The sequence below is a fragment of the Acinonyx jubatus genome, chromosome E3 (assembly GCF_027475565.1).
Source record: "Acinonyx jubatus isolate Ajub_Pintada_27869175 chromosome E3, VMU_Ajub_asm_v1.0, whole genome shotgun sequence".
Lineage (NCBI taxonomy): Eukaryota > Metazoa > Chordata > Mammalia > Carnivora > Felidae > Acinonyx > Acinonyx jubatus.
The window spans coordinates 36,417,657-36,445,548 of NC_069398.1; the positions used below are offsets into that span (position 1 = coordinate 36,417,657).

The 27,892-nt window shown below is 60.2% G+C and overlaps 3 protein-coding genes across 16 annotated transcripts in view; 1 reads left to right on the forward strand and 2 right to left on the reverse strand.

Annotated features, from left to right (window-relative positions):
* Nucleotides 1-155: 155 nt before the first annotated feature.
* Nucleotides 156-14,521, reverse strand: RHBDF1 (rhomboid 5 homolog 1). Of its 6 annotated transcripts, none has more exons than XM_027043781.2 (18): nt 14,364-14,521; nt 7,165-7,305; nt 6,965-7,095; nt 5,795-6,008; nt 5,154-5,363; nt 4,958-5,080; nt 4,728-4,885; nt 3,976-4,233; nt 3,750-3,861; nt 3,552-3,626; nt 3,299-3,460; nt 2,595-2,695; nt 2,369-2,432; nt 1,869-1,963; nt 1,538-1,613; nt 1,364-1,464; nt 1,094-1,247; nt 156-856 (listed from the first exon to the last, which is right to left on the reverse strand). In XM_027043781.2, exons 2-18 carry the CDS (start codon nt 7,279-7,281, stop codon nt 437-439), a joined length of 2,571 nt encoding a protein of 856 aa, XP_026899582.1. In that variant the 5' UTR covers nt 7,282-7,305; nt 14,364-14,521; the 3' UTR covers nt 156-436. The 6 variants fall into 6 exon arrangements, with proteins under 6 accessions (XP_026899582.1, XP_053069371.1, XP_026899579.1 ...); XM_053213396.1 differs by adding an exon at nt 6,587-6,691 and having other exon boundaries at nt 156-1,247; XM_027043778.2 differs by adding an exon at nt 6,587-6,691 and having other exon boundaries at nt 6,965-7,305.
* Nucleotides 13,944-27,001, forward strand: MPG (N-methylpurine DNA glycosylase). 4 transcript variants are annotated; one of them, XM_027043792.2, is made up of 5 exons: nt 19,856-19,997; nt 22,262-22,460; nt 22,557-22,790; nt 23,638-23,842; nt 26,569-27,001. In XM_027043792.2, exons 3-5 carry the CDS (start codon nt 22,569-22,571, stop codon nt 26,961-26,963), a joined length of 822 nt encoding a protein of 273 aa, XP_026899593.1. In that variant the 5' UTR covers nt 19,856-19,997; nt 22,262-22,460; nt 22,557-22,568; the 3' UTR covers nt 26,964-27,001. The 4 variants fall into 4 exon arrangements, with proteins under 4 accessions (XP_026899592.1, XP_026899591.1, XP_026899593.1 ...); XM_027043791.2 differs by lacking the exons at nt 19,856-19,997; nt 22,262-22,460 and adding an exon at nt 13,944-14,143; XM_027043790.2 differs by lacking the exon at nt 22,262-22,460 and having other exon boundaries at nt 19,838-19,997.
* The window catches only part of NPRL3 (NPR3 like, GATOR1 complex subunit), a 42,648-nt gene continuing 41,701 nt past the window's right edge, over nt 26,946-27,892 (reverse strand). For 5 of the 6 annotated variants that reach the window (XM_053213399.1, XM_027043784.2, XM_027043786.2 and 2 more), the window contains one exon: nt 26,946-27,889. In XM_053213399.1, coding sequence (XP_053069374.1) covers nt 27,724-27,889 — 166 coding nt within the window. In that variant the 3' untranslated portion in view covers nt 26,946-27,723. The remainder of the gene's footprint in view (nt 27,890-27,892) is intronic. The other variant, XR_003415492.2, reaches the window with a different exon arrangement.

Consider the following 27,892-nt stretch of genomic DNA (forward strand, 5'->3'; position numbering starts at 1 on the left):
GTGTACTCCCATCCATCTGACTGAGAGACTTCACTGGAAGGTATATTTGACACTTAGTTCCCTGTTGTGGGGAACTGTAAGCCAGGTGGCCAGTGGCCTGAAGGATCTCCCTCCACAGCCCCCAGCCGGAAGCCAGAAAGACGAGGCAGCTCCGGTAAGTTAGTGGCAGCTAAAACGCTCCCAGTCCATTTATTGGCCACATGAGGTGGTCGTCAAGAGACTAGTTAGAAGGTAATCATGGGAACTAGTGTAATAAATGCCCTGAAGTACGAGAGATTCACCGCCGGTGAACAAGGCACAAGAGGTCAGTGTTCAGGAAACAGGCAGGGCAGCACACAGGGCTCGAGAGTCGAGTCCTGTGGCCTGTGAGGCTTGGGGGAGACCACGTGCCTGGCTCTGGCCTGCTGGAGCGCATGGCCCCAGCGCCCCAGCCGGCTCAGTGGAGCTGAGCATCCAGCTCGTACTTCTCACAGAACTTGTCAGTGAAGGGGATGCAGGTGAGGAACTCACACCACTCACAGCGGACGGGGTAGAAGTAGAAGAGGACCACCAGGCTGGCCAGGAGGCCCAGGAAGACCACCTGAAAGACGATGATCTGGCAGCGCTTGCGGTACAGGTCAAACTTGCCGAAGCTGATGTAGGGCAGGAAGGCAAAGGAGAGGAAGAGGCCGCTGATGAAGCCCGAGATGTGAGCGAAGTTGTCGATCCAGGGCAGCAGCCCAAAGGTGAACAGGAAGAGGACCACAGCCGACAGCTTGAAGAAGGCACGCCAGGGCCTTGCCAGGACCTGCCAGCTCTGGAAGAGCTCCACGAACAGGCAGGCCAGGATGCCAAACTGCGAGCCGGCTGGGCCCACCTGGCGGCAGTGTGGGTGGCTGTGAGCTGGTGGGGCTGAGCAGGCCCGCCCCAACCCAGAGCCGCGTCTCCCCGTCCTGCCTCCCGTGGCCTGCAGCACACTGAGATTAAGGAGCCAAAAGGAGATGCTCCCAGTCTGGACTCTCCAGGGCCCCAGACTCCGTGCTGGACGTGGACTCGGTTTACGACAGGCAGCAGGTGCACATGGGGGAGTCCCCACTCTGGGTGACGGTCTTACCTCTGCCCGGTATGGCAGGAAAATGGCACTGGCCAGGTTACCGGTGACACCGCTCAGCAGGTAGATGATGGCTATTCGGTGCCAGCCTGCCAACTTCTCCAGGTCCCGCAGGACAGTCATCTGGAAGCAGACTGACACCAGGCAGTGCAGGATCCTGTGGGGTGGGGGTGAGGGGGTACTCAGCAAGGAGGCCGCCCCCTTCACCATCTCTGGCCATCCTGGGGTACCTGGGACCAGCCCCCCCTGCTCAGCCCACATGGTATCACTTGCCCAGCGTGCAAGAAGAGGGACAGCCACAGGCGGTAGAACTGGTCAGGCACCTCAGGGTTGAGAAAGGGCAGGAGCCCACACACGTCATCCATGCAGTGCACCTGTGCAGAGTGGCCCGTCAGCACCCACAGTGGCTGGGGGGAGAGGGGAGGGACACTCACCCTGGAGGCCTACCTGGGAGCACAGTGTGGCCTCCTCGTGGAAGTAGCCCCTCATGAAGTCACAGTACTCCCGGGAGGTAATCTCACACCTGGAAGGTCAGGCCAGGATTGCAAGGACTTGTAGAGTGGCCCAAGGGCAGAGGCACCTGACTATGCCAGCCAGGCCCAGCTTTCAGCCCTACTTGCCCACCATTGTTGGCTCTGGACAAGTCCAGGCAGACCCCTTCTCACCCCAGGCCCCTCGGAATCTTGGGTTATTTTGGAACTTGGTGAGGGAGAAGGGCACAGCCCCAGGGCAATCCGCACCCAGGACTGGCTGCACACACAAGCACAGGCACACCCACCTGCCCTTTGTGCCGATGCAGCAGGGCCGGCCCGTGATGACACAGTCCATGTGAGGGTGGTTGGTGTGGTTCCCGGCGCTGTTTTTGGTGCAGATCTGGGTCACAAATGGGGGTGAGTTGGGTCAAGGCCTCCCCCAACCCTGGGACCCGCAACCATGCTTGGAGAATGGGGCAAGGATGGACAGGCTTCTAAGGTAGGAAGCCAGCCTCCCTGGACTTCAAGCTGGCTACCACACCCCGAGACACAGATGAGCCCTCTGTCAGGTTGGAGTAATGTCACTTGGCCCCCTAGGCTTCCACCTGGTTCTCCTGTTCTGGCTACCTGCTCAGAGAGGCAGGTGTTTGGCAGGTAGACAGGCTGAGCAAAGGCCAGAGGCACAGCGTCTGAACACCCAGGGTGGTCCCATGATGGGGATCTCTGGCATCGCTAACGGGTGGAATGTGGGTTCCTCCTTCACAAAACAGAGCGACTCACAAACAACCCCTCCACTCTGGCTCACCGGCCACTTGGTGATGTCATCTGGCCACTCGTGGGGGTCCTCGGAGGAAGGCTCATCACACACCCTGCATGAACCCAGGATGTGGTCAGACCCTGCCTTGCACCCTTGGTATCCATGCCTTCCCGTCCGACTCAACGACATGTGGGGCAGCTATACCCTCTCCCCACCACACACACCCCATGGAGCCATTGACAAAGGAAGTAAGGGAGGGGCTGGCAGGACTGACCTGGGGTCCTGGTGGCAGACAGAGCCAAACTGCCTCTTGCGGCCCGCAAGATCTGGGGCACTGGGGTGGAAGGGCCACTTCACCCACACTGCCAGCGTGGACTGTGGGAGGACACAGGGTCAGGCCCTGGTCAGAGCCCACCCCTTAGCCAGTGCAGTCTCCAGGAGGCAGGAATCAAAAGTAAAGTCACTGAGTCCCTCACACTGACCCACGACGCAATTTCAATGAAATTACACTCCACAAATGTGCAGGCGTGTTGGGAGACTATTAAAAGGAGCTCAGCAGCATAATTCCTGTTAGCTTAACAATAGAAACAACCCGTGTCCAAAATCAGAACTGGTATAAACGACAGCACCTCCACATGAGATGATGTAATATAAACTTGCATGAATCTTTTGGTTTTTTCTTGAATTGTTTGGTGGAAAGAATAAGGCAACACCACTTGTGTAAACTTAGGACGTGTGCACAAAAACAGGACCGACGTGCAAAAAGAGCACACCCAAATCAAAGACTTGCTACAACTGTCCTCTGTGACAGGAGGCGCAGGAAATGGGGGGAGCAGGGGATACAAGGAATAAATGTGAGCAGAGGGCCCTCGCACGGAGGGACGCCAAAATATGCACGGAACTAGGGTAGTGATGACTCAACCGGCTCTATCTGAAGTCCCAAGGTAACCACAAGCACACGGTGGTGGGGGCACAAACCGAGCACTCCTCCTCCGAGGTCTGCACGCAGCCCGACCGGTCATTGCGCACGCAGCAGGCCGAGTGCTTCTCACGCTCACGCGCAGCGCGGATGAAACTGTGTACCTGCGGGTCCTGGCGCATGCAGGGCGAGAACTTGGCACCCAGGTGAATGAGAGCCTCCTGCGGAGGATTGGGATGTGCAGCTGCAGAATCCGGCCCCCTGCGAGCCCAGGGTTCCCACCCTCCGGCACCCACAAGGCTCTGCCCTCACCGAGCTGGGCCCGATCCAGAAGTTCTCCTGCTGCACGTACTTGACGTTCTCATAGACCCCGCGGTTCCGCAGTACCTACAAGGTTGGGGAGAGAGATCAGACAGAACCCGCTCCAGCCCTCTCCTCACAGAGTGAGGAAAGACGGAGTCCAGAGCCCAGACTCCACAGATCCGGGCCGGGCAGGGTGCCAGGGCTCACCGAGTCCACAGTCTCATGCTGCGAGAAGCCCACAGGCGCGATGCCGTAGATGCACACGGCTAGAATGGTGACGAGTGAGTGCACGAAGGTGAGCCAGTAGGTGAAGAAGGGCCTGCAGGGCAGAGCGTCAGCAGAGACCGCGTCTCCAACCCAGAGAACCCACCCCCAACCTGGAGCCTTGCCTGCTGGAAGCTGCATCCCACCCACACTCCCACCCCATGCCTACCTGTGGTCGTCCATGTCCTCAATCTGGCGCTTGACATAACTGTCGATACGCTTGCGGTAAGTGCGGTTGGTCAGCCGGCCCACCATGCCCAGCCCATACGGCCGCTTCTCCCTGGCAAAGAACTTGCGCACGGGCATCGCGATGCGCTGGCCCCGCCGCTGACCCGCCGTGCTCACTACCTCCTGCCGCAGCCGCACCTTGGGCTGTGGGGCCGCTGCACCACCCTCCTTCTGCTTCCTCCAGCCTCGTTCCAGGGGCCTGGGGGAAGGGGCACAGTCACCTCCCGCCCTAGACTCCCAGCCTGCCTCAATCCCTCCCAGCAGGACCAGGATGGCCTCTCCTCTCTGGCTCCCATCTAACACTGAAAGCACTGTGCAGTCATCCACCATCAGCCTCCTCCTCACCAGAAAAAGAGCAATCCTGAGCCCCCCTGGGGATTGCAGAGGTGGAACCTGACCTATGTGAGGTTCCCTGGACGATCTACAAGTATGCATTACAACACCCTCCATCTCCCCGCTAGATTCTGTCCAGCCTGTGGACCCTGGGATTCCGTTCCTGTCCCACAGGTGGGCAGCCAAGACCTGAATGGTGCCCAGCCCTGGGTCCCACAGCCACAGTGACCAGGCTGGGCTCACAATCCACAAGATAACTCCTTCCCCCGGCCCTCCATGGCATCAGTGCCCTAGGGCCCAGATGCTCCGGACAGCCATAGATCCTGCCCTCCCCCCTCCCCACTGGCTGGTGGCACTCACAGCATCAGGTGGCTGCGCTCAAGCTCACTGCGGTCCAGGGCCCCACCCGTGAGGTCTGCCTGCTCTGTGGCTTTCTCCCAGTCTTTGAGTGCTGCCTCCGAAGGGGACTCAAACACCTCATCTGGGTATGTGGACAGCTCCTCGTGGAGGACTCCTTCCTGAGCAAATACGCACGGTCAGGGTGGGATACGTAGGCGGAGGGGTCTCAGGTGATGCCCCTGTGCTCTTACCCGGGCAAAGAAGGACGTGTCCAACTCGTCGGGGAAGTCAGCTGTGTCCTCCTCCAGGAAGCTGGCGGGAGTGAAGCTTCGGCGCTGCACCCGGCGCAATGTGCCATCCCTAACAGAGCGGCCCTACCAGCGAGGAGGTGAGCGTGCGGTGTGGTGGCCAGCTTAGTTCCCACCTCACCCCAGCCCCTGCACCCACCTTCACCAGGGCTGCAGCTGCCCGGAAGCTCATCTTGGCCACCGATTCACGCTTGCGTCGCCGCGGGAGCCGGCTGAAGCCCGAGCGGGAGCTGGAGAAGGAGCAGAGGGAAGCAGCACCAGGCGTGACAGGTGTGTGTGGGGTACTCAGGCCATCAGCCGTGTCATCTGCCACTCGGAAGGCCCGGCCCCGGGCCAGGGGATCTATGATCTGGCAGAGGGAAGGAGATGTAAGAATCAGGGACTGGGTCATCGCTATGGGGGGGGGGGGGGGGGGATCCTTTTCCACCCTATACTCCACTGTAGAGAACACAGCTGCTGGTCTTCCCACTCCCCAGTGGGTCCCTGGACAGCTGTGTGGGTGCCCAAAGAGGCCCCCATCCTCGCCTGTAGTGCCTTCACACTGCTGTTCACCCTGCGACACTCTCCCACCTAGAGACTGGCCCATGGTACAATCCCAGGACCTTGTCCCTTGCCCCTGGCCCCCATTCCCAGAGTATCTTGGGTGCCTCTATGGAACCATCTGACCACCCTCCCACACCATGAGCTCTGAGGAACCTCCTCTGCTCAGGCTGGCTGTGTCCCCAGTCCCAGTCCAGGGAGCAGAGTGAGAAGCTGGTACGAGGCAGAAGGTGGGCATACCTTCTGCATGCCCAGCTGGCATGGCCCCACGTACAGTGGCGGGGGCGTCTCAGTGCTGGTCAGAGACACGTTGTCCTGGCTAGGCAGGTCTAGCTCCCGGATGACCTGCGGCTTCAGCTTTCCATAGCGCTGGCTGCAGTGGCGGATGCTCTTGCGCTGCCATTTCTGGGTGCTGTCGCTGTCCTTGCTCACTCCGAACCAGTCAGCTGTGCCCCTGCCATAGGAGGGTCTCAGCAGGGTAACGCCAGATCTTCCGCCCACCCCAGCAGGGGCCTCAGAGGCTCTCCTCTTGTGCAGCATGCCCCAACCCAAGCCTCCAATCACTCTAGCGTCCAGGGTCCAGGTGGGCTTGGTGTGATTAAGGGGATGAGTGGGTTCCAGCCCTGGCCACCCCCTAAACAATTAGCCAACTCCAAATTCCTGCTAGAACCGCAGACGGTAGGCCTTGCCCAAGTGAGTATTTTACACAGATCCTCAACCCATCATGGCGGGGGTGGGGGGCGGTGGTCCATGGGGGAGACATCGAGTCCACAGATGGCACTCAGAGCTCAACCCTTAGCCACAGAGCTCGGCCCCAGGCAGCAGCCTGACCTTGGACACCACAGAACTCAGGCAGTGGGCACTGCAAGCCCAGGAAAGCTGCCCATAGCTCTTAGACATGCAAGGGAAAACACTAGCGGCACCTGCTGTTAGGAACCCCAGGGAACACCAACTGCACTGGCAACTCCCGAGAGGCCACAAGCCATGCACACGCCAGCTAATGTCAACATACTCATGCCCTGCCCCAGGTACCTGAGCAGGGACCGAGAGAGAGACCGGCGCTGTGGGAGGGCCCTGCGGGCACCAGGGGGACCCAAGAGGGGCAGAGTGTGGACACGCCCAAAGCGCACCTGTCGGCTGTTCAGGGGCCAGAGCATTGGGATGGGGGAGACAGAGAAGGAGAGAGCGAGTGCTGGAGGGGAGCAGAGAAGGCAGTAGGTGAGAGCAGTTGGTCCCCAGAGCGGGAGGAGGACAGGGTGATGTGGGGAACAAGATCGAGGAGAAAGCCAAGACAGGAAGGACCCTTGCTCCGTTCCCAGCCCTAGTACCCAGAGGGGACCCTGTATGATTGCCTCTGTCCCCCCAGCCCCCCAGTCCCCCACCAGCGGAGCAGCCGAGGCAATACAGTACCTGCGGATGGTCTGGGTGATGGACGTCTGGCGCTGCAAAACTGGCCGCCGGACCTCATGGTGGGGCGAGGGGATATGGGCTGTCTCAGCCGGCATACTCACACTCCGCAAGAAAGCCTGGCGTCTCAGGGGCTGGACAGTGGGGTCACGGTGAGGAGGGTGGATGGAGTATACCCACAGCCTCTCCTGGCCAGGGCCTACCTGTAAGAAGCTGGGTTCCTCGGTCACTGGGGGCGCTACAGCTGGTATGTCCAGCTTCAACCAGGGTGGCTTCTTGCGCTGCAGGCTGCTCGTGCTGTCCCTGCGGGCCTCACTCATGGTTCCAGGTGGGGCAAGGCAGGCCTGGGGGGTGTCATGTGTTACTCAGTAACGGTGCTGACAGAACTCTGAAGTATCGCTGGGCCCAGGGATGGTCCTGATGCTGAAGTCCTACTCCATGCTCAGCACTAATCTGCTGAGTGCCTGCTTCATTGATCCCTAGAGACGTTGCAGGCATGAACTAGGTCCTCAGACAATAGACATTCATTCATGTCGAAAGATATAAATTCGTAACAGATATTTGAGCATCTACTATGAGTCACTCCTAGGTGCTCAGGGACACATTGGTGGAGAAACAAGGAAACAAACACGGACAAAATCCCTGACTTCCTGGAGCTTAGAGTCCAGACAAACAATAAACCTATAGATACGATGTGTTAAAACATGGGAAGTACGATAGGGAAAACCGCACATTCCAGTTGCCGGGGCACTGATGCCTCCCTGTAAGGTGACATCTGCCAAAGACACGAAGGTTGTGATGAGGTGAACGAGGCCAGTGGTTGGCGGGCAAGGGTGTTCCTCACACAGGGAACAGCCAGGCTGGGGGCTCACTCCAGTCTGTACACAGGGCACGTCTCACGTCTGCCTGACCCATACCTCACCGTCCTACCATCTGCTACAAAGACAAAGGGCCCACTGCATCCACAACAGGGGTGCGTGATCCCTCCATCTCAAAGAGGACCGGCCACATGGCTTGCAGCGGGCCACGGATGCCCCCACCAGCAGGGGACCTACTGAAAACCACTGGCATGCGGATGCTGCCATGACCACCAGGGGCCGCTATGCGCCCAAAAAACAGATGCACTGCAGTGCCGAGGACTTCCCTCAGCATATGAGACCCTGCCACAGCACGAGGGCCCAAGCAGAGTAGGGAGGACCCAGAGCAGAGGCCACGGCTTGATCAGGGTCTCCGCTGCGTGGCCAGGTGACAGTGAGGCAACGACCATGTGACCATTGGCCTCTTGGGCACTCTATTGCCCCCTTACAAAAGGTCAATTTCAGGGCAGATCTGGTTGTCCCTCCCCAAAGGACCACAAGGTGTCTGGAAGCAGGACACCCAAGTTTGGAAGGGTTCCCCAAGCACACTGTGGGGCATGGATAGCAGGCGAGTGGCCAAGCAATACTGAGAGGGCGGAGACTCCAAACTCCCTCCGCTACATCAAAGAGCTTCAGACCCAAACAGACTCTGAAATTTGGGCTTGGGAATCCACCCACGAACGCCTCTAGAAATAGCCTCCCTTGCAATCCCCTGAAGGAGATATAGAGAAAGCCCCGCCTGTACTTTACAAATAGGAAGACTGAGCCCTGGGGAACTTGCCCAAGGTCACATATTCAGGGAGCGTAACTACAGACAGCCCCAGGAGGCTGCCCACAGCTCCCACTGGACTCACACAGGACACGGAAGGTAGGAACTCTGTTCAGAGCAACTCCCAGCTGTATACCGACCCGGGAAAGTCGAAGGATGTTGTTCTCACCCCTACACAGACCAGGAAGGGCATGGGATGCTGAGCACTGCCCCTCCTGCCCCTCTGCAACACAGGGGTAGCCCCAGGTACTGCTCACAGATCCTTGTGGCCCTGGACCAACCGCTGGGAATCCACAGGCCTCTCCAGGAGCCTCCCTATACTTTGCCAGCACCTCCAGGTGATATGAGCCAGTTCTCCACTTAGGAGCACAAGGAACCTCTGCCAGCTGATTGGCTTACACCACCACACACATCCATGACCCTCCCAGCTCCCACTGCCCCCATGGCCTCTCCTCACACCCGGCGGCCTCCCATCTCAGCACTCTAGTCATGCCCCAGCCTTGCACATGCATTCTGCCCCAATCCCCACATGTTCAAGGACCCACAGCCTTAGTCAGGCTGGCCCCACCCCTGAGGGGTGCTCCCAGACCTGGATTCCCCTGGCACGGCTCAGGAGTTCACCCACGTGTATGCTGTCCTGTCACCACCGGGTCTGCAGTGGCAAGACAGGCCTGCTCCAGAGCCACTGCTCAGTCAACACTGGCCATTTCCGAGCATGGACTGGCAAGGGCCCATCCTCATGATCTGGAGGGAGGAGGGGCTCCTGAAAAAGACCCTTCAATTGCGTCTGGGAGGAGGAGCTGACCACAGGGCCGGGTCAGGGCAGGGATAGCACAAGCAAAGAAGTGGGAAAAGGGTGGTAAGGTACACAGGAAATCTGGCATTCCCCAGCCGCTGCCAGCCTGGGCGGACAGTCAGCCCCAGGAACACAACAGCCGTTAAGTTCATGAGGGAGGTACCAGGGCCCTGCCGGTACGCCCAGATCTCCCAGTGTCCCTCACCTCCACACAAACCCCTCCTGTGTTTGGGGCAGAACCTGGAGGGTGCTCTGTAACCCACAGGGTTCCAGGATCCCCACCCTGCCCCCAGTGCTGTGGGTTCCTGGTCTGCCCCACCCCTCTGTGCACAGTTCCCCATCTGGGCCTCAAGTGGGTGGGATTCACAAGGGGGGGAGTGCTCCATAGTGGGCCCCAGGGGTGTGGAGGAGAGGCAGGCCCAGAAGACAAAGAGTCTGGGCTGGGGAGGGGCACAGTGCCTACGCAGAGGACACAGTGGTTCTGTGTCCAGGCCTCCCCCAGGCACACAGTGGGCTCTTGTTCCCAGACAGCCCCTCAGGGGGGAATCCCGACAGCATCTCTGCTCTGCTGACCCCCTCAGTGCAGGAAGAGACCGCAGCCCAGGGAGGGCCTGATTGCATGGGGCCACATATTATCTGAGTCACTCTGGCAACAATCAAGACTGCCCACCCGGGGCCCAGCCCCACCAGGAGACCCCCAAATGGGCATCCAGAAGTGGAGTAGAAAGTGCTGGCAATGGCTTACCACATGCTAAGGGTGGGGGCCGAGCCCAGCAAGGGGACACGAAACAGGGGTGCACATCAGGTGCTACACCTCCAGGCAGCGCAGGACAAGTGCAGGGCCCGTGATGAGGGCCCGAGATGGGGCTGAGGCACAAAGGCCCCACAGGGTCACAGGACCACTAGGGCTGCTTTTTTCTTTTTTTTTTTTTAAGTTTATTTATCTATTTTAGAGAGACAGGGAGGGAAAGTCTTCTTCTTTTTTTTTTTTTTTTAAGTTACCACTGGGGCTGCTTTAAGTGCAGGGAGAGGGGTGGGAGTAGCTGCAGCCTCATGGCAGAGGGCTGGGTAGGGAGCCGGGCCAGGTCCTACTGAAGCAGGTTCCTGCTCTGGGGATGAGTGCGGACCCTCATCACGGTGCACAGGTACAAGAGGGGCCAGGAAGCCAATGGAGGGAGGCCCGTGGGGGAGAGCCTGGGCTGAGACACTGGACAGACCCTTCTCACCTTCACCACCTGCAACCCTCTGCAAGCATCAATTTTTTCATCTGAAAATCAGGGGCTGTAGCAGTGCCTGGCACACAGTTGGTGCTTGAGAAGCAGCAGCTAACGCAAACACCAGGCTGAAAAAGACCCTGCAATTGAGTCTGGGAGGAGGAGCTGCCTGCTGGCTCTGTGGAGCCCCCTGAGGACAGCCAAAGGAAGGGGGGGGGGGGGCGGGGGGTGGAGTAGGAGGGCCACAGAGCATGCACCACCAGAACAGCAGTGCGGGGCATGGCGGGGGGGGGGGGGGGGGGGTGGCACCTGGGGATAGGACCCTTCAGAGATGCCCAATTTGGTAAGGTGTAACCAAGAGGCAGGAGGAGACTGGGGAGCAGTTCTGGCCTGCCCTGGCCTGGGCAGTGGCCAGAGCCACTGTGAGGCTGGATCCTCAGGTGTGAGCAGCAGCCACCAATCCACTGAGGCCCGCTCAGCCACATGGCAGGACGATGCCAACAGGGGCGGCTGGAGGCCTAGTGGATAGCCCGAATGGCCCAGCCCCAGGACAAGACCCGCCAAGCCCTGGCCCCACCCCGCCCAGGGGACCGCCCACTGCCAAGGTCAGCTGGAGCAATGGGCCCCACCCCAGGACACCTGCCCAGACGTGTCCCCAGCTCACCTGAGCATGATCCCAGGAGGGGCCAGATCCTCCAACCTCCACACTAGTGCCCTGATCTCTGACCCTCGGTCTTCTGTTTGACTCCTAATCTGATGCTCATCCCCAGAAATCCCTTGGGAACAGGGATCACCAGCTGTCTGGCATCCATCCCAGAATCCAGTCCTTCAAACAGGCTACTGTGTGGCAAAGCAGAATTCACCTGGCCTCTCTGTGCCTCTTTGTCTCCTGTATAAATGGCATAATGCTAAGTAATGGTAATGGCCAGGCCCGCCCCCCTCCTCAACCCTCCCAAATCTCACCACTTTTCTGTGCAGGAAATAAGGTCAGAGAGGAACAGGGCAGGCCTGAGACCCAGCTAATAGCCTGCAGAGTGCTCTCTGCCCATCCCCAGGAGGATACATCAATCCCTCCTTCCCCTTGTCACCCATCACCGGGCAGATGTCACCCCAGACATGTATGTGGAGGGCCCGTAACAGAACAACAGAAGGCTCCCTGCTACAGGAGGCCCCCAAAGGCACAGGAATCCCCAGTAATAATCACACTCTGGGACCTAACCAGGGAGCGTGGTGCACAGGGAGCACCAGCCCTGGAGAGAAGTACTGCCCAAAGTTTCAGCAGGCATATATGACAACCAAAGCCAAAGCCCCTGACCCCACTGGCTCTGACAAGGGCTGACAGGGTGGATACACCCTGGGCTGGGGAGCCCCAAGGCTCAGAGAGGTTGAAGGTCCATGCCACACAGTCAGTCAGCAAGGGCGCAAAGGAACAGACTGAGCTATAGCAGATTCTGGCTGAGACTTAGGTGAAAGCATCCCTCAACCTGCAGAGGGGAAAGGCCCACATCCTACCAACCTGCCTGGCTCTAGGGCAGATGAGTCGCCTGGCCACCGATCAGAGCGCCCAGAAGCTCCCCCCTGAGATGCAGGCGCTCCCTGGTGCCTTGACACCCTAGGGCTTAGTGACCTCCTCCCAGGGCAGGCCAACTGCTGGATAGTACTAGAGAGGCCCCAGGAGGGGAAACCAAGTCCCAAAGTCTGTTCGAAGAGCAGAAATGGCCTGTCATCAGAAGCCTGGCACACCTGCTGACCTACCACAACCCGTAGGAAAGGGTCCTCTGTATTCATCTTACAGATAAGAAAACTGAGGCTCAGAGAGGCCGGTCACCACCTGAGGTCACTGAGCCTCCAAGGGAGTTCAAAGCCTTGGGCAATGTCTGCCCAGGAGCTGGGGTGCAAGAGACCTGTGTGCCTGCCTAGCTGGCCCTGGCCAAAGTCCCCCAAGGGTAGGGACAGACCATGTGGGTCCCTCAGGCTGTGAAGGGCTGTCAAACCCATCCCCCAACTTCACGCCATCCTGACCCGGAGCATCTCCGTTCAGGGAGAAGGGGTTCACCTTCAAACACATCCAACCCAGAAAAAAGGCAGGAGCCAAGGAATATGATCCTTGGGCAGAAAGTGGATCCTGTCACAGACACCGAGGTGGGGGAGCTGGGGCTGGCAAGGGGAGCACCTCATCCAGACAGAGGAGCAGAGGGGTGTGCCCTGAGCAGTAGCTGGGAGCTGAGAAGACCCTGAGGGAGGGCCCCAAAAGGCAGGGGAGAACTGGCTGATCCCCTGTGAACAAAGGATATGACTTCCCAAGGGCAGCAACTTGGCCACTAATGCTGGATGAGGAACGTTGGTCACAGCAATGCTCCAGCTCTGCTGCCCTCACTTGGGCCGTCTGCACAGCGGGAGGCTGGTTGGCTGCTTGGTAGGGTTGGAAAGGGGCCTGGGGCCTGGTACCTTCAATTTAGGGCCAATCAACTGTTGTGCCCACCTACTAGCCTCTGTCCCGTTCTCAGGGTAAAGGACCCAGCTTGCCCAGAATGATCCCTGGTGACAGAGGCGGTGTAGCCTTAGGGACCTCTGGGACCCCAGCCAGGTGGCGGGTTCCTCACCTTCCTCCTAATCTCTGGGGACTCTCTAGGGGCTTGGGACTGGCTCCCGGTGGGGGGGTGGGGGGGGGGTGGGGATGGGGGAGAATCCAGCTTCTAGCTGGGCCAAACCTGAAAAGCTGGTTTCATCCTTGAATCTTCTCAGCTGGGAAGTCCCAGGGTTGGGGAGGGGGGCTCCCAACACAAGGTTAGGGCCTTCAGACCCAGGACCCCCGCCCACCCAAACAGACACAGAGACACAGGACCCAAGCTGCACAGAAGGAACTCTGCTCAGGAACCAGCTGAGCCTTGGGCAGGCATGACTGTGGGATCCCCTGCCCATTCCCCACCCAGCCCCACAGACTTGCCCCCAGCAGGACAGACAGCCAGGCCCTCCCCCAGTCCCCTGAGCCCCTGGGGTCCTGCCATCTTCCCTGCAATAGAAAGCCAGCCTCTAGGCACGCCCCCACTCCCCCACCCCACCCCCTGCTGCTCTTGGTCACTAAGCACAAGACAGGGGGTGTCTTTGGGAGTAGATCCCAGGGCCCCGCAGCTCCAGTATTTACAGATTAGGGAGACAAAGGTTGTGAAGCGGGAAGTAGGGTCAGTCCCCCGCCCCCACCTCCCCAGCTACTGCTATTATTGGTGATATTATTCCCATCCACAGTGACGACGGCTGCGACAGGGATGATTCCCGAGGAGTCCCACCCTCGGAGCTGGAGTTTCGACTTGGAGCACCACCCACTGGTGGCGGCCGGGAAGGAAAACGTCAGGGGGGGAGGGTTACAGCTTGGAGGAGCCTGGGGACACCCCCAGACTCCGAGCCCTCCCCAGGACCCTCAGCTGTTGGGCGGGGGCTGGAGCCGCGCTGTCCGGCCCGATCAGGCCGCTGGGACGTGCTAATCCGGCCATGGGCTATTTTTGCGCCGCGCCGGGTTAGGAATCCCGGGCTGGGCCGCCTCCGCGGGTGAGTCGGGAAACTCCGGGAAGGGAAGTCCGGCCGACCGGGGCGGGTACTCGCCGGACCCGGGACCCAGACCTGGAGCCCTCAGCCAGCCCGACTCCGGTCGCTCCCGGCGGCTCCGGCCACGGCTGGCTGAGGACGGGCCCCGGGGGCGGCGGACGCGAGCCCCGGAACCCGCCCGGCCCGCGGAGCCCTGCGCCCCGCTCCCGGCGCGCTCACTCACCGCAGCCGCCGCTGGCACCGAGGGTCCTCGGGGGGTCCTGAGGGCTCCGGGGAGGGGCTGCCACCGCCGGCCGGGAGGGCGCCCGCGCCGAGTCCCCGCCCGCGCGCCTGTCCGGCCCGCCCGCCCGGGAATGCCATGGAGCGAGGGGCGTGCGCGCCGGGGGCGGGCCCGGCCGGAGGGGGCGGCCGCGCTGACTAAGGGCTCAGGAATGCGCGCGGCCCGCCCGGCTCGAGTCACCTCCTCCGGGAAGGCCCCTGGGCTCCGCTCTCTCCGTGTCCGGCCGCTCGGACACCTGTGGCTGGGAGGGGGCCGGAGGGCGGGGGTGGGTTTGGACGCCTCGGCCGGGGAGGGAGGGCCTAGGGGCCCAACCGGACAGAGCCTCAGCGTCAAGGGCAGTCCTGTGTTCCTCAGCCTCTCCCAGACTCTAGAGTGAATTCTAACCTTATTCCTCCTTGACTTGTGCTTGAGAAAGGGGGGAAGGGGCGGTGTGGGACAGTGTCCCTGGGTCTCCTGTAAAGCGAACCACCAACCTCCTCCAAAGGCCCACACTAAATCCCTCTATGTTCACCCAGACCCATGTGAGCACTCACACTTACCCACGTTCCCGCTCGTGCATTCAAGCACGTACACACCCACGCGCTCTAACCACTCTCCCTGACTCACATATTCACACACACCTGTTTACAGACTCACACACACACACCTACACACACACACACAAAACTGTACACACCATATCAACTTGCACATATTATACACATGCACACAACCACAATTGTACACTCCCATCTGTGTGTTTACACACTGATGCACACCCTCACAGCAAAGGATTAGAGCAGTTACCCCCTCCCTGGACCCTGTGCTCTCCAGCAGGCACTCCCAGGCCAGGCTGGGTCTACGACCCCAGAAACATTCAGAGCAGAGGCGACACTGTGGCATCCACTCCTTGCTTTTCCCTCTTTCAGAGCCTGCCCACTGCCCCTGATAGGCTCACCCCTGCATTGTCTGAGTTGGATACAAAATGACCCATCTGCTTGAGGCTGATGGGAATTTCCCAGAGTCCCTCTCTCTCGACATCCCAGGAGTATGTGGGGTCGAGAAAGACCTGGAAATGGGGGAGGGGAGTTCCAACAGCAGGGCATAGATAGGGCTGACCGGGTCCTGTGAGTGGTGGACGAGCCTAGGCTTCCTTGGGGTGGTCTCTCTTATTGCCTCAGAGAACTGGGACCACAGGTCTCCTAAGGACCCTTTCACCAGATGCCAGAACACCTTGGGGCACATCTGGCCCAGCACATCAAGCCTCGCAGTGTCCTACAAATATGTCCTCAGGCCCTTTGCTGGTCTGGGACCAGGTGGCACTGGCCTGTCCCAAACAGAGCTGCTGCCACCAGTGGCCAACCGTGCTGGGCCTGACTGCAGACTTGGTTCCTGACCACACAGAAAAGAGAGTTGACAGCTTGAGGCGGCAACCAATGTACGGGCTCTGGAAACTGGGCAAGGGACAGAACCCCTTGATCATGGCCTCACCTGTACCAGGGAACAAAGTGGTGCCGGCACATACTGGGACCTCTACGAACACAGGCACGTCAACACAATTCCTAGGTAGAGGGAGACAATGAAAGCTTTGGAAGGGCTACAGGACGACTCCTCCATGGGGTGCGGGGTGGGGGTGGGGGGTGACTACAGGTGCACTGGGGACACCAGGCAGGAGGGAGGCTGCCTGGTGCTGATGCTCATGGCTCCTGCAGCCTACACGTGCCACTCCTCTCATGCCAGGCTCTCAGCCAAACAGGACAGTCTCTCCATACCAGGCATTCTCGACCCCTGCCAGGGGTAAGCAGGCCCCACCCACCTGGATGCCCAGACTGGGCTGGCAGGGCCAGCAGTGGTGTCAGTTCTGGAGGCCGGGGCCCGGGCTCACGTCCAAAGCATGCCACGGCTGGGCATCCGGTGTTGGCAGGTCCCCCTCCTGCAGTGGATGCTTCAGGGTGCCACTCCATGACCCGCTCCGTGACCCAGACACTCATTCCCAGCTGCCAGGAGTACTGCCCATGGCTGGCCCACAGCTGAAATCCCCCTCCAAGGAGTCACCTTCAGTGGACAAGAGCCGCCTTGCCAAAAATCATACTCTTTCCCCGGACAGGGTGGTCTATGTGTTCAGTGACAGGTAAATGGCCTCCCCCTGTGTTCATTTAAGCTGTCTCCGAAGGGCCCTCTCAGCACTGGGCTTCAGTGGGAGCCCCAGCAGTCTCTGTTGCAAACCCTTGCCCCTCACAGGTGTTGATCCCAAGGCATGTCTCAGTGTACCCTGGCAGGCAAATCCAGGACGCCCCACGTTCTCAACCCAGCTCAGCATCCTGAACAAGGACCTTGGAATCAAAGGGTGGTGCGAGCAGAGGCCTGGACACATGAGTGCTCAGGCCTGGACCTAGTCCACAGGGACACATGTATTCACGTCTGTATGTTCTGCTTCATGTCTGTCCCACTGCCCTGTGCTCTGGGGAAGGAGCCCCTACAGGGAAAGCCGGCTGCCAGTCCTCCTCTTTCCTCTTCGTCCGAGCCCTAGAGAAATGGAAATCAACTGCAACTGTGGACAGGTGACTAGGTGTGGATGGATATCTGGACCACCCCCATGGCTGTGGACCTCCCTCTAGGACCTGAGGGGGTAAGATCCTGACCAACAGCAGGAGTCCCCATCAGCTACCCCGGAATCCTCAAGTCAGCAGGCCAGTTCCTGGGCTTTGGGGAGCCTGGATGGGCCTGGCACCAGCCCCTGGCTATTTGGGGAGGAGAGGGAAGTGGGCCAGGCCAGCCGGGGGCCTGAAGTCACTAGCTATTCCCAAGGCAGCTGCCTGTCCCTGTGTCTCAGTGCATGGCAAGGGGTCCCGTAAAATGCCTCGGGCCAAGGCTCAGCAGCATTGGCGGCACAGCCCCAGAAAGGGAGGATGCAGCCCCCATACGTCTCCTTGGGCTGCCTTCTCTTCCCAAGGGGGCTCTGATCCCCCTGCCCTGCCCAGAACCCGTCAGATTCGGAGCGCCTTGGAGGCCACTTGGGATGCCAGCACCGCTAAGAAGCTGCCAGAGGGCTGGCCCTCTGCTATCTGCCATGGAGTCCACTGGGCCCTGACCCAACTCTCCCTTCAACAGTGTCAGCATCCCTCCATCAGAGAAAAGGACACTGAGCTAGTGTGCTGGGTGCTCTGCAAGAGTGCTGCTGCTGGAACTGTGGCCTCTGTGCTGTCCCTTCAGGGCTTTAGTCATGGCCCCTCCGTGGGCTGGCCCAGCCCCAGCACCGACTCCTTTCAAAGCATGGAGGGTGTCCTCAACTCCATCTGGCACTGACAGCCTCCAGCACGTCTACCGGCCCAGCAGCAAGGCACACTGAGGACAGAGAAGGCCCTAGGACCCTCCTCCCACCGGGACCACCTTCTCTGACCCCCAGCCAGCCTGCCCAGCAGGCCACAGTGGGAATGCTCAGCCCACCACTTCCAGCCTGCGGTGGGGCCTCAGACCACTAACCAGGAAATGGGGGCGGGCCGGTGGAGGGCCCACCCTGGAGAGGTTTCGCAAGCCCCTGCACTCAGGCTGAAACATCTGGAGACGTACACTGCTGGCACCGGCCCTGCCTCCTCCTCCTGGGGGCCAGGGCTGCGCTCGAGCCTCTCTCTCCTCATCCTCAAGGTGGGGATAAAACACCCCTCCGGGAACAAGCAGGCTCCTCCCCGATTTCTATAAGGACCATGAGCCATTTGTAAAATGAGAATAAAAATTAATACAAATGGCATCCACCCTGCCCCGGCCCTCACCGGGAGGAGGGGGCCCAACTGAGGCCTCACTTTCCCTCCTGGAGAGAGGGAGGTTGGAAAGGGAGGAGAGAAGGGGGACTGGACACAAAGGAGGGCAGGAAGGGGGAGTTATTGTTTGGGCAGAATGGCTGCAGGGGGTAAGGAGGAAAGAAACGGGTGGGAGTCACATCTAAGCCTGCCTTACAAGCATGGATTTATGACACACTGCCCACCCCCGGAAGGAAGCGGCACATAGTGCCACAAACAGCTGGGTGGCTTCCAGCAGGCAGCTGGAAGGCTGCAGCCCTTCCCTCCCCAGGAAGTCCTGATGGGAGCCCTGAGGGGAGGGGGCCAGCAGTACTGCTGGCCCAGGGCCCAGGCTGAAGTTCAGCTCCTGGGCTGTTCAGAGGAGGGGCCTAGCTGGAGACCAGAGTCCTCCCAGCTGGACTGACCCTGTGCTCATCTGAGGCCTATTCACATGCACATGGCCCATCCGGGCACTTCCCGCCTGACATCATCGTATGCCCAGTCGCTGAGGCCTCACAGGTACCCCTTTCCAGGGCCAGGGTCACAGAAATCAAAGCGTAGACGGTGCTCCTCAAGGGTTTTTCCAGAGTGGGTGGTACAGGAGGGTGGGACTGTGCCAGCCACAGCAAAGGGGACCTGCAGGGGAAGAGACCCTAGAGCTACAGAGTGTGTGTGTGTGTGTCGGGGGGGGGGGGGGGGGTGGGGGGGGGTGGTATTCTGCTGGGTGTTGAAGCCCGTACCCTCCTGGTCCACTGAGCCACAGGAGGCGGCAGTGTGCCCCTCCCCGCCATGGTTGTCCCCAGCCAACAGCCCCCGTGCTTGAACACTTCCCACTCATGGCCCTTCCTTCCTCTGGATCAGGCACTGCCCTCCCCACATTCCCCTCCCCTCCTCTTCTGGACTCCAATCCGACTTGAAAGGTTACAGGCAGGGTGAGCAACATCAGAGGTGGAGGGCCGCACGTTCCCCATACGGCCCCCCAGCCGCCGCCCTTCCCGGCTGCAGGCTGCAAGCGCAAGCCGGGTGTTCCCGGGTCCCCAAAGTCCTAGTCGCGGCCTCAGCCTCTAGAGGAGACTGGCCGTGATCCAGCAAGCCCGTTCCAGGGCGTGGGCAGGCTCCTCTGGGCATCTTTGGGCGGCAGAAGGGTTGGAGGCTACACTGCAGACAGTATTCTCAGACCCGCTAGCGATGATGACCCCGGCAGGGGCTTCCGGATACGCCTGGCGTCCGCTTCCTGGACAGTCTTCCTGGCCCACTCCCCATGTCCTCTCCCCACAAATGCCCCCCCGGAGGTCTGGAGCAAGTAACACCCCTCCCCCGTCCAGGAAGCGCATTCCGAGGACCGGGACTCAGCCACCACCTCCCTCAGGCGCACTCCGCATCACCCCACCCCCCAACCGGGGCCCCTCGAGGGCCAGGAAGACACAGGACGGACCAGTCCTCTTGGGAGTCTGGCTACTGGCTGGCGGCCGTGCACGGACCACGGTGCACACGGGGGCGGGAGGCCGGTCACTGGGAGAGGCAGCAGGCTGCGGGGGTGCTCGCCCCAACCCCAGACGCCTTCTCCCGGGTCTCACGCCACGAGAGTCCCAGCCGCCCCGGGCCTATGTCCAGGATGGGCGGAGGCCCCCTGGCTCCTCCTCCGCGGGCGGATCCGCGCCGCGCTCGCCGCCACTGCGCCGGGCTTCCGTCCTCCCTCGCGCAGGCGCCGGCGGCACTTCCGGGGTCGCCTCGGCGGGGCGGGTGGGCTCCACGCGCTGGGGGTCCCCACGCCCGGAACCCCGGCCCCAGTCGCGGGATGCCCGCGCGCGGGGCGGGCCAGGTGAGTGTGCGCCCACGTGAGCGCGCTTCTCGCTCCGCGCGCGGCTGCCCCGCGCTACGGCCGAGCAACGGTCTCCGGGGCGATCATCCCCCCACCCCCCCCCCCGCCCCCCGGAGTCGTTCAGCCGGCGGACCGCTGAGCGAGAACCCGGGGGAAACCAGTAACGCGGGCCTCACTTCCCAGACAGGCGCCCACCGGTGTGTTGGCCCTGGCTTGGCTGCTCCATCTGCCAGTAGAAAAGCTGAGGCCCGGCCGAGGTCGCCAGTGAAGTCTGGTTGGAGACCCCGACACCGGTTTCTTGGTTAAATGTGCACTCAGACCCAGCTCAGACATTCCCTCCCCAGGGGCCGGCCTGCTGCAGAAATGACCCTGGCTTGGCCCAGGGGGCCACTTTCTCACGCTCCTCGCTTCAGTGCCCGGCACAGCCGGATAAATGGTCTCTCTATACTTACTAACCTCGTGTTTGCCCACGTTGTGATGGAGGGCTGGTGGGCACCCACATCCAGGCCAGGCTGTTTCCTGCCCTCCGCCGGGCGGACCTACTCTGACAAGAGACCCTTGTCCCCAGGTTTTGCCTGGAGACATCCCAGGTGGAGGGTGTTTCTTTTTAATCTTTTAAAGTAGATTTATTTATTTTGAGAGAGAGAGAGTGAGAGCGAGCCGGGGAGGGGCGGAGAGAAGGAGAGGGAGGCATGCAAGCAGGCTCCAGGGTGTCAGCTCTGAGCCGGCGGCGGGGGGGGGCGGGGAGGGGGGTCTCGGTCTCATGGAACCGTGAGATCCTGACCTGAGCCACCCAGGCGCCCGAGGGCGTTTCTTCCTAACGTTCTTTGAGTGCTTGCTGTATGCCAGCCGACTGCATACCTGACTTCTCTCATTTTATCCTCGTAACTTTGTGTGGCAGATACTGGTTACTTTTCTACAGATGAGGAAACAGAAGCACAGCCACTTTAGGTGATTTTCTGGGGCCCCTTGTTCAGGGAACCGTCATTTCTAACCGGTGCCAGGGAAGCATGTACAAAGTTTGAGGCAGTGCTCACTCTTGGGTGCAACAGCAGGGGCACCCCGCTACTTAGCCCTGGGCCAGTCCATCACCACAGAGGCCTGTGAGGCAGGTTCAGGTTCTAGGTCTCTGATGGGGAAACCGAGGCCTCTCTCTCAGCCTCTGTCCCTGTGCAGCTTTATGAGTCCCTCCCCACCCAGGGTGGACCAGTGCTGACCCAGAATGACCCAAGTGCCATGAGGCAGGCAGGGGGCCAAACTCCCAAGTGGCAGCGTCCCAGCGCCTGAGCCCATGGCGGGTATTGGCAGATAGGCTGGGCTGCAAAGACGGTCACGTCAGTGTCCACTCTCAGTAGACTGGCGGTCTCCTTTTGCCGTGGAGCGTCAGCACTTATGTTAAAAATAATGGGTCTGTCACATGCCAAGGAGATGTGGGTACTACTGAAGACCAGCCCTTGAGCGGGGTGTTTCCCAGGCCCCCGTGCTCACCTGCTCCCTTCATCTTATCCCACTTGCTGGAGAGCAGCTGGTCTCAGAACAGCTGAGCATGTGTGGTCGGGTTTCTCAGGCTGTGTGGCAGCAGGTGGGAGGCTGGGTCTCGTCCCTTGAGAGACCTCACCTTTGCCCCGCTTGCTCCTTATCATTATGATATCCCGGGTCATGAGAGGGGATAGTTGGGGACTCACCAGGGGTCATGCCTGAGCCCTTGGGGTGGAGCAGAGAAGACAGTCAGCAGGTGCGCATCCACCTGTGTGTGGCCTTCTGAGCCATTCTGAGGAGGGGATGGTACAGCGGGAGCCCTGCCAACGTGTCAACAGGGTGGGAGGGGAGTGTGGATGACACAGCAACACAAAACCCATTCCTTGGCCAGGCCCCATCAAGGTCATGGCTGTGCGTTTAAACTCCTGGTTAGGGTCACTGCAAAGGGCTGGGTTCAAGAAATAAGATCAAAAGTTCGTTTGGGGGGGGGGGGAGGGGCGCCTGGGTGGCTCAGTCGGTTAGGCGTCCGACTTCAGCCCAGGTCATGATCTCACGGTCCTCGCGATCGAGCCCGTGTCAGGCTCTGTGCTTAACAGCTTGGAGCCTGGAGCCTGCTTCGGATTCGGTGTCTTCCTCTCTCTCTGTTCTGCCTCCGTTCGCCCTCTCTCCTTTTCTCAAAAATAAATAAAAATTAATAAAAAAAAGTTTGGGGTCCACATGATGAGTGGGAATAAGGGTACCAGCCCTCCTGTCCTAGGCTCAGATGCCCACTCTCCCCTCCCCAGGCCCTGCAGCCCTTTGTCACCAGGCTGTGCATCCGCAGCATGTGGAGGGTGTGTGGATTAGAATGACTACCCTGACCCTGCCACCGACCGCCTGTCCTCATTTCCCAAGGCTTCCTGGGGCCCAGCATGGGGCTGAGTATAGCATTCTGCTTGCACCTTGCAACAACGCACCAGGTGGCTGCCTGCCTCCATTTTGCAGGTGAAGCAGGCAGTCAAATATGGTCCTTGAACTCCACCAGCCTGACTTCACCACAGAACCTATTCAGAATATTTATTTTGTCTGTTTTCATCACAGCTTTCCCGAAGAATGGGGCAAAAAAAGCAGCGACTGTTGGAGGCACGACGGCATCAGAGCCTAACAGACGGAGCCCAGATGCCTTCCACCATGGAGCCCTGCTTGGGGCCACCTGCAGCCCTGGGACCCCAGCGCAGCATCTATTTTTCAAGCCCCAAAAGCCGCTCTGCACAACTGGGATCTGAGTTTTTCGACCAGCCTGCAGTCCCTCTGGCTCGGGCATTTCTGGGACAGGTAATATAATGTGGCCAAGGAATAGGTGGAAAGTCTTCAGGCTGAGAACTCAGTTCCCTGGCACATTCAGCACTGCACAGGCCCTCCCTGGTTCCACTGCAGCCTGAGCTCCTCTCCTAGGTGCTCTGTTGACCTGAAAGCACCGCCCCTCCAGTGATAGCCCCTGGAAACTGCCCCCTGCCCTGTCCTCAGCCGGCGCCCCTGTCCCCTCTGGGTGCCACCCCTGGCCCAGGGTACTGTCTGAGCCAACCACAAACAGCTCATCTTCCTGGCATAACGCCTACACTGACCCCCTCCTTGTGGAGCTGACTACACCCAGGGCTGTGGTCCAGGCCAGGGGTGCTACAGGCACCTGTCTTGCTGCTCAGAAATGCCTATCAGAGCTAGGTGGGTGGGAGCTACGTAGGGTGGTCCTTTGTGGGTTAGTCCAGCTGGAGGGGGCTACACAGGCTCTGGGGGTCCAGCTGTGTGGGAAGAGCATGGGGGCCCTGTGCCCCCCACGCTGCCCTGCACTAGGCTAAGCATTTCAGTCCAAGGGGGACTTGGGGAGGAGGAGGCAAAGAGATGGAGGCCTTACCAAGACGACTTGGAAGTGTGTGGTTGCAGTGGTGCCGACTTTCCAACCCAGCCCGGGCCGGAGCTTGAGATTGCTGCTAGCTGTGGCCAGGACACTTAGTGAGCAGGGCCTGTGGTCCGGGGGGTTGAGCAGGACAGAGGGGACAGCAGGGGACCCGGCTGGACCTGGGTGCCCTGGTGCATCCTGAACCGGGGCGATGAGGCCCAGGCTGTGAGCTAGCACAGTTGAGTCTCTGCTTCTTGCTGCTCTAAGCAGACTGCCCGCCCACAGGTCTTGGTTCGGCGACTTGATGATGGCACAGAGCTCCGCGGCCGCATTGTGGAGACGGAGGCATACTTGGGGCCCGAGGATGCAGCTGCTCATTCGAGGGGTGGCCGGCAGACCCCCCGCAACCGTGGCATGTTCATGAAGCCAGGAACCCTGTACGTGTACATCATCTATGGCATGTACTTCTGCATGAACGTCTCCAGCCGAGGTGAGCAGAGTCCCCTTAGCTGGCAGCTGGGAGACCCATGGGAACACCAGGCTGGGGCAGGTACCTGAGCAAGGAGGTGTCAGTGCTAAACTAGGTTGCAGTTTTAGGAATCCTGGCTACACTGACAGGATGGTTATAGGTGCAGAGGCCCCCACGGGATAGAGGTCACGGGTTGACCTGAACACAGAGCAGACAGGTTCCACAAGGCCGCCCATGGTCACAGAGCTCAAAGGTGGCGTCCCCTGTGGCCCAGAGTAGACCTGTGGGGGGCCGGTTGTGGGCAAACAAGGGTGAGATCAATTTGGGTTGAGTTGGGCTCAGGCCAGAGCCTTGCTAGAGGTCAGTTACAGGGTCTGAACCGGTCGTTCTCAACGTGCTACTGGCGTCTAGTGGGTGAGGCCAGGCATGATGCTGGATAGCTCACAGGCACACGTTGGCCCCCGTCACACAGAATCACCTGGCCGCAAACATCAGTAGTGCCCAGAGATGCTGGTCTAGAGCACCCAGGAGAACCCATTCACCCTGTGGGACCTGCTCTGGGGCGGCTTCTGTTCTTCCTGAGCAGGTGGCTGCTTTCTGGAAGGCCTGTGCTCTGAAGGAAGAACCCACAGCGTCGTCCTGCCAGAGGCACCACTGACCAGGAGCAGGGTCTGCCTGGCCCACTCTGACTAGCCAGTCTCAACATCTGTATGTGTGTTGAGCTTCCTCCCTGACCATCCCAAGAAAGCAAATGCTTGAGGAGACCACAGAGAGGCGTGGGGTCTGGTATGCTGTGTGTTACACGATTCCAGTGGCCTGGAAGTTGTGACTGCGCAGAGTGGACAGCTGGGCCTGTCCAGTGTCAGAGCCACATGGGCCCCAAGATTGGTCCCATGCCCGGCACAAAGCAGGTGTTGAGCGAGGCTGAGTGCCTGGAGATCAGAGGATGGTGGGGACCACCCCAGGGGGTCGGTCCTCTTACCACCCTGGAACACTTATCTTGGTTGTCTGGCTTTTCTTTGGCAATAGAACCAACCCCCTCTTGTGAAGTGGGACTGAACTCGGACAAGGAGAGAGAATGAGTCTGGTGATGCCTGGGGCTATGGTCAACAAAGAAGGGGAGAAGCCTGGAATTTCTAGGATCGGGGGGCAGCGGGAGGGTGGGTACAGCGGACAGGGCAGACACGGGAGGTAGCACATTACTTTCTGGACACATGACCAAGATGCCCCGGAAACATCCAGGTCGGGGGGGGCAGGAAACCACATGGGTGCAGACAGGGCCAAGGGTCATCCAGCTAGAGGGAGGAAGAGGGGAGGCCAAGGACATGGTCATTGCCTGCCTGCCATCAGTGTGGAGGTGCCACAGAAATGACCAGGAAGGCAGGTGGTATAGACAGAGGACTAGCGGGTGAGGACGGGTAGACTTGGTGGGAAGAGGTCATGCTTTCATCAGGACGTGGGACTCAGATGCATTCCAGGAAAGGGGTGTGGGGACAGAGGGATAGGCTCCTCCTTCACCGCATGTGCAGGGGCTCATTTGAGACACCGAGGGACATGTGTGGCACCCACGGGGCACCCTGAGGATGGTGGGCTAAGAAGGGCCCAGGAAAAACAGAGGCTCAGGAACTTGAGGTTTCGCTTGCTCCCGACTGTATTTTGAGATACTTTAAAAAATCGGTTGGTTAAGGGACATCTGGTCACAAAACCCCCAACACTTGCCAGGTGCTGGCTACAAGGGAGAGCATGGCTGCTGTAACCACCCAGGGCTCCCAGGTGCCGATGGGAAGAACCTTGTGGCCAAGGTCCAAGAGTGGAAACTGGCCTGGCCACCTGAGCCTCTTCAGACCCCCTGGTGGTGGGGGTGGGCCAAGTCGGTAGAACAGCCTTGCTGGAGGGTCAGGGCTCCTCTGGCCAGGGTCATCACTGTCCCCAGCCATGCAGGACTGAAGGAATTTGGGGAGATGCATCTTCCCTAGTGAGCCCCTGGGCCCAGGGTATCCATTTGCGGCCTCCGGTCTCTAAAGTAGCTTCGCCTGAGCACCTTGCTGGCTGGAGCATTTGACTCTTGCTCTCAGGGTTGTGAGTTTTGAGTCCCACATTGGATATAGAGGTTACTTAAAAATTAAAAAAAAATAATAAATCTTCAAGTAGCTTGGACTGCTACACGAAGAGCCAGGGCTGGAAGGAGGTGAGGGGCTATGTTGGCATCTCTTCCCACATGGTCTCCTGTGTCGCTGGGTGGGGCTCCCCCAACATCACGAGCACACTGGTGGCTGCTCTGAGCCAACCTTTCAGCTTGCCCAACGGATTCCAAGTAGGTGAGGTGAATGGGGCGCCCTGGGACCTGGTCAGAATCTGCCAGGTCTGAGGCTTCCTGCTTCCTGGTGGGTTGGCCATGCTCACAGACACCTGGCTCTCTGCGGTTTCCTTTGCCAGCCTCACAATTGCTGCCAATCACCAAGCCAGAGGAAGCCAGAGAGGAGGCGGACTACCAGCGCCCTCCAGGCTTTTTTTGAGATAGGTTCTCCCTAGCTGGTGCTCAGGCATTCAGGCTGCATGGGGGAAGCCCCCACCTGGTGACACAGGTCGTGTGTGCAGAAGGTGGAGGTAGCCGAATCTGGACACCGAGTGCAGGGGCGCCCAGGAAGGCAGCTGCGTCACACCCATAGCGCTGCACGCACCCTGGGGTAAGGAGGGCGACCGGCCTGGGGAAACCTGGCTTTCTAGGCTGTCTGTCTGTCCCACAGGGGATGGGGCATGCGTCCTGCTGCGAGCGCTGGAGCCCCTGGGGGGCCTGGAGACCATGCGGCAGCTTCGCAGCACCCTCCGCAAGGGCGCCGCGGGCCGAGCCCTCAGAGACCGTGAGCTGTGCAGCGGCCCCTCCAAGCTGTGCCAGGCCATGGCCATCGACAAGAGCTTCGACCAGCGGGACCTGGCCAAGGACGAGGCTGTGTGGCTGGAGCGCAGCCCCCCGGGCTCCAGGGAGCCGGCTGTGGTGGCAGCAGCCCGAGTGGGCATTGGCCAAGCAGGAGAGTGGGCCCAGAAGCCCCTGCGCTTCTACGTCCAGGGCAGCCCCTGGGTCAGTGTGGTGGACCGAGCAGCCGAACAGAACTCACAGGCCTGCTCGGACAAGGCTTTTTAATTGTTCAAAGACCAAATAAATGCTTTATGTCTGGAAAAGGGTACTGCCTGTAACTCTGCCAGAGCTCCTCTCGGTCGCCAGCATAAGCTTACAGTCCTTCTTCCTCCAGGACGGGACACTGGGGGCCGTGTGTGGGCAGGAGGCTGAACGCATCATTCCTCAGGCCTGCACGAGGGAGGGGAGCGTGTACCAGCGCAGACTCACCTTGAGGATGGGGATCAGCCCAGTCCCTTGTGTATCATCAGGTGTCAGAGAGGGAGTGACAGCTTGGTCATGAGCCTGCTGGCGGTTAACGCAAGGGCTGTGGTGAGGGCAGGGCCACTCAGGTGTTCCTGGCCCCGGAAGGGCGGAGGGGTGGGGGCAGACGTGTTTCCGTGTATCCCCCACGGTGACCAAGGGAAGGCAGCAGTGGAGGGGGTCAGGGGATGAGGACGGGGTTGGGAGGAGGGTCCGACAGAAACGCACGGCCCGAATTTGCGTGTGGAACGAACGCAGCAGGCCTCCCTCTGAGGCATGGGTCCTGCACACTCCCTCCAGCTGGAAGCCTCACCTCAGCTCAGATACTGAGGCTGCCTCCAGGACCAGACGAGACCGCGAACCTGGAGTACGGCAGGCCCAAGGCTGCCGCTGGACTGTAGTCCGGCTTCAGGCACCAGAGGGCTCCGCCCGGTGTAGGGGTGGGAAGCCCAGGGCTGGGGGGAGCCCAGCAGCCCCGCCGCGGGCAGCACCCTCTCTCCGCCTCCTCGTCTTCGGTCTGGTCTCAAGGGAGCAGTGCCTGGAACACCGCGATGACTGGGTCCTCATGGGTGGTCACCACCAGCACACTGCGGAACTTGTCAAAGAGCATGAGCAGCTGGGAGCGCCGCGTGTTCTCATTGTACATGATCTCCTCCAGGTGGTGGCGGCCCCGGAAGTAGTGCAGGAGCCTG